The sequence below is a fragment of the Photinus pyralis genome, unplaced genomic scaffold (genome assembly GCF_008802855.1).
Source record: "Photinus pyralis isolate 1611_PpyrPB1 unplaced genomic scaffold, Ppyr1.3 Ppyr1.4_LG2, whole genome shotgun sequence".
NCBI classification, from domain to species: Eukaryota; Metazoa; Arthropoda; class Insecta; order Coleoptera; family Lampyridae; genus Photinus; species Photinus pyralis.
The window spans coordinates 31,045,898-31,049,698 of NW_022170403.1; the positions used below are offsets into that span (position 1 = coordinate 31,045,898).

At 34.1% G+C, this 3,801-nt stretch overlaps 1 protein-coding gene across 1 annotated transcript; it reads left to right on the forward strand.

Moving 5' to 3' along the window:
* Positions 1-1,606: 1,606 nt before the first annotated feature.
* On the forward strand, positions 1,607-3,333 carry LOC116163939 (leucine-rich melanocyte differentiation-associated protein-like; the record flags this gene model as incomplete). Its single annotated transcript, XM_031478067.1, has 4 exons — positions 1,607-1,812; positions 2,584-2,710; positions 2,756-2,889; positions 2,936-3,333. Coding segments are annotated over 4 exons (702 nt in total), but the record flags the coding sequence as incomplete, so codon positions are not given.
* Between the last annotated feature and the right edge of the window lie 468 nt (positions 3,334-3,801).

The window sequence follows — 3,801 nt, forward strand, 5'->3', positions numbered from 1 at the left end:
AACAATTAATAAAAAAATAATATAATATATAAAAACATGCCAATTTGAATTATAGATATATAAAAATATAAATGTACATATAAAACGACATTACATTACAAAAAGACAAAAAATCACAAAACATAAACAAATTTGTTAAATAGATTTGCACTCACGGACGAATTCATCAATAGAATAGAACGCATTTTCGGTGAGATAATTTTTGATTTTTTTCTTGAAGGGCGCAAGTGACAAACAAATGAGAGCTTTAAGAACTTAAAATAAAACCTTCAAAATAAGGTATCACTCGACCCCCTATTCGATTTAAAATTTTGGGGGCGCTTGTCATCCCCGCTATGACTTTGCCCTCAGGGGGGCGAAACTTGCAAAAAAATGGTTCCCCCCTGAATCAAAAATTGACGGGTCCAAAGATTTTTTCGTAAATGTTTTGAGGTCCCCAAAATAGGCTCTGTTTCGTTTTCAAATGGCCACCCTGTACAGTCCATTTAGTGTAAAAAATAGTGTAAGGTTCTAATAAAGGAAAAAATCGTGAAAAGCTACTTCGTTCCTATTTCCAACCTCCAACCCCAACTAGGATGCATGAATTTTGACTGCGAAGCTACGATTTTATAGGCGAAAGAATAGTATGGATTTGATGTAGTCGCGTATTTGAAGTAGTGCGATTATGTATTTCAGACCATTGGTCCACACTCGATCAATGGCTTGAGTCGCTGTAAATTGTTTGGATCCGTGATCTCTTTCAATGGTCTCAACGACGCATTGCAGTTGAATGGTGGTACTTATTAGCATAGAGTAAATATATTATTTACTCTATGTTATTAGGCAACAAATGATAGGTGGTGGTCCGAATCCAAAGCTCTGTGAGCACCTGTTGAAGAAGTTGCTAATTAAAATTCTTCAATGTTCTACATTCCCAAATGGCGTTTTTTGGAGTGTAGGTCTCCAATGAGTAGTGTGATTTCGTCTGTTGAGATGTCTAGAAGCCTTTTGTGGGGTTCCTTATAACACATATGATGTTTACGGAAGTACTCCAAGAATAATAGTGTTAGTGGTTGACATTCATGGTTTATGATTTTGTGCTTAGTATAATGATGGCTACTCCTCCTGATGCAATGTTCGCAGTTCTATCTGTGCGGTAGATTCGGTATCTAGATATTTTGAGTTCTTCGGAGTTACGAGTACTTACAATTCGACTTCAAGTGAAGCACGAAAAACCTACTGCAAAATCACTATCATACGAAGCTCTGGATAGGACACATAGGAAATTATTTTGTAAATTACAGTTGTAACTGGGAATTATACTAATTTACAGTTGTAACTGGGAATTATCCTTGACAGTTACAACGGTAAATTAGTTTAATTCCCAGTTACAACGGTAAATTAGCATAATTCCCAGTTACAACTGTAAATTAGTGTAATTCCCAATTACAACTGTAAATTATAAACTAATTCCCAGTTACAACTGTAATTTACAAAATAATTTCCTATGTGTCCTAGCCAGAGCTTCGTACTATCACGTATATGTAGTCAGTACTAGATCTGAAGCTAAACTGAGCTTATTTTGGGTCCCGTGTGAGAAATTAGTGTGCTTACCGACTAACTAATCATTGTAGCACTTAATTTGATTTATTTTACAGGCCAGAACGAATCGAAGTCTGAATCGTTTGCTACCTTAGAAAATGAGTTATTTTATACGGATCCAAGGCATCGGCTATCGCTAGCTTATGAAAAGCTGCACTCAATACCAAAATTCCTGCTACATGAACTATCGCCCATTATTAAAACGTTGGATATAAGTCACAATGAATTTGAGTAAGTAATACAAGGTGGGACCTCCCCTAAAACTTGAAATTTATATCAAATGGTGACTAAATTTAACATTATTTTCAAGTTTGTATTCGCTAACCACAACTTTTGATTTCGCCTGTTATTTTCTGAACTCGTTCGTTATTACTTATGAAAATATACCCATTCAATGTAACGGATGTGCTTTTAAAAATGTATGTCAGCATACTTATATGTAACCAGTTCAGGCACGTTTCGAAGCACCTCTGATGGTGATGGAGATCAAAATTAATGTGAGATATGATTTGAAAATGAAATGAGATCTAAATATCCTATCATACTATCAAAATTTTTTAAGGTATCAACCACCACGCGTAAAAGTGGGGTAAACTTTTTAGTAAGAGGTGGAAATTTTAGTTGATACAAAAAGTTTTCAGACAATTTTCATTGCACGAGGTGTATTTATTAGATTATTTCCGGCACCATAAATCAGTTTTCCAATTCGGTTGGAAAGTTTTTATTGTAAGTTTGCTGGATTCAGTTTACAAAATCTAAAAGCTCATAAATGGAAATGCTGATTATTGTTGTCTTATTGGTAAGTTTAAATGCGATTGAAACTACTACAAGAATTCATCTATCGTATATTTGCCAGAAAACAGATACCTAATTATTAATACTATAGGTACACAGTCTGTTCGATTTTAACTGTTACAGCGGATATCTTAGTTGCATTAATTTGGTATTATTTGGTGTTATTTGTTATTCTCGAAACAATTACATTAATTGTATTTTTTATAGCAATATTGACTTTGCGGGAGAATTCAAACAATTAACAATGTTTATCTGTGATCACAATAATATTACCTCAACAACGCACATTCCTTACATGCCCCAATTGGAATTGCTATGGATGAACCATTGCAAGGTAAATTAATCAACAAAAGCTACATATAACTATCAAAAACTGCAGATAGCCGAACTGTATCCATGGGCGAAGAGGTTACAACAGGCTTGTCCGAACTTAAGGCATTTGTCGTTAATGGGGAACCCAGCGGCTCCGTCGTACCTTAACGGCGGAACATTTTATGAGTATTTACAATACAGGTAGAGATGACTTTTGGAAAACAAACAGTAACGTTATTTTTATTAGGTTATTTATGATTTCGTTATTCCCAACGTTGGTTCATTTGGATGATAAAGTCGTTACCGATGACCAAAGAGCTGAAGCGCATCGATTATACAAAAGGCCATTTTTTGAAAGGGTTACATCGAAAACAACTACGACCCTACCTACATACTTAAGATCTGTGACGGATAAAGTTTCTGAAATTTTGACACCACTACCGACGCTCTCGTTAAATAACCAAAAAAACTTAATTATTTAAACAATTGTACTTTATAATTATGCAACATTTATAATTTTTAGTTACAAGAACGTGACAACATTGTATTTTAAATTATAACAGAGAAATCAAACCACGTATGGAAATGTAAGTCTGTGTATATGTAGATATGTGCACATAAAAAAGTCCTTAAAAACACCGGTAATTACTTGTTTTATTTGTACTTAGTATTTCACCCCCTTTGTTATGGTGATCATGGGAACCGACTTGTACAAGAAAATTCAACTGGAATTACATTGAATTCGGGTTCAATTTGAATACTAAGAAACGGAAGTCTTTAAACTGGACTTCTTTATTACACTTTCTGTCCATCCGTCTCGTATTGTTTTCTTTTCGAGAAATATGACGTGTTTTCCCGAAAACGTAGAATAGTGGGATGCCTTCGGAAGCGCTCGAGATTTTTCATGAAATAAGGGGCGGTAGCTATATAAGCAAATCGAATTGACAGTTCCACTTTCAACGCCGAAATCATAAATGGTGTATACGTAAGTGACAAATAAATTTTGCTGTTATAAATCTATTCTTTTCAATACTGTTATAAATTTATTGTTAATTATTTGTAAATAAATAAACGGCGTAATTAAATTTACGTTACAATATTTTTATGGAGATT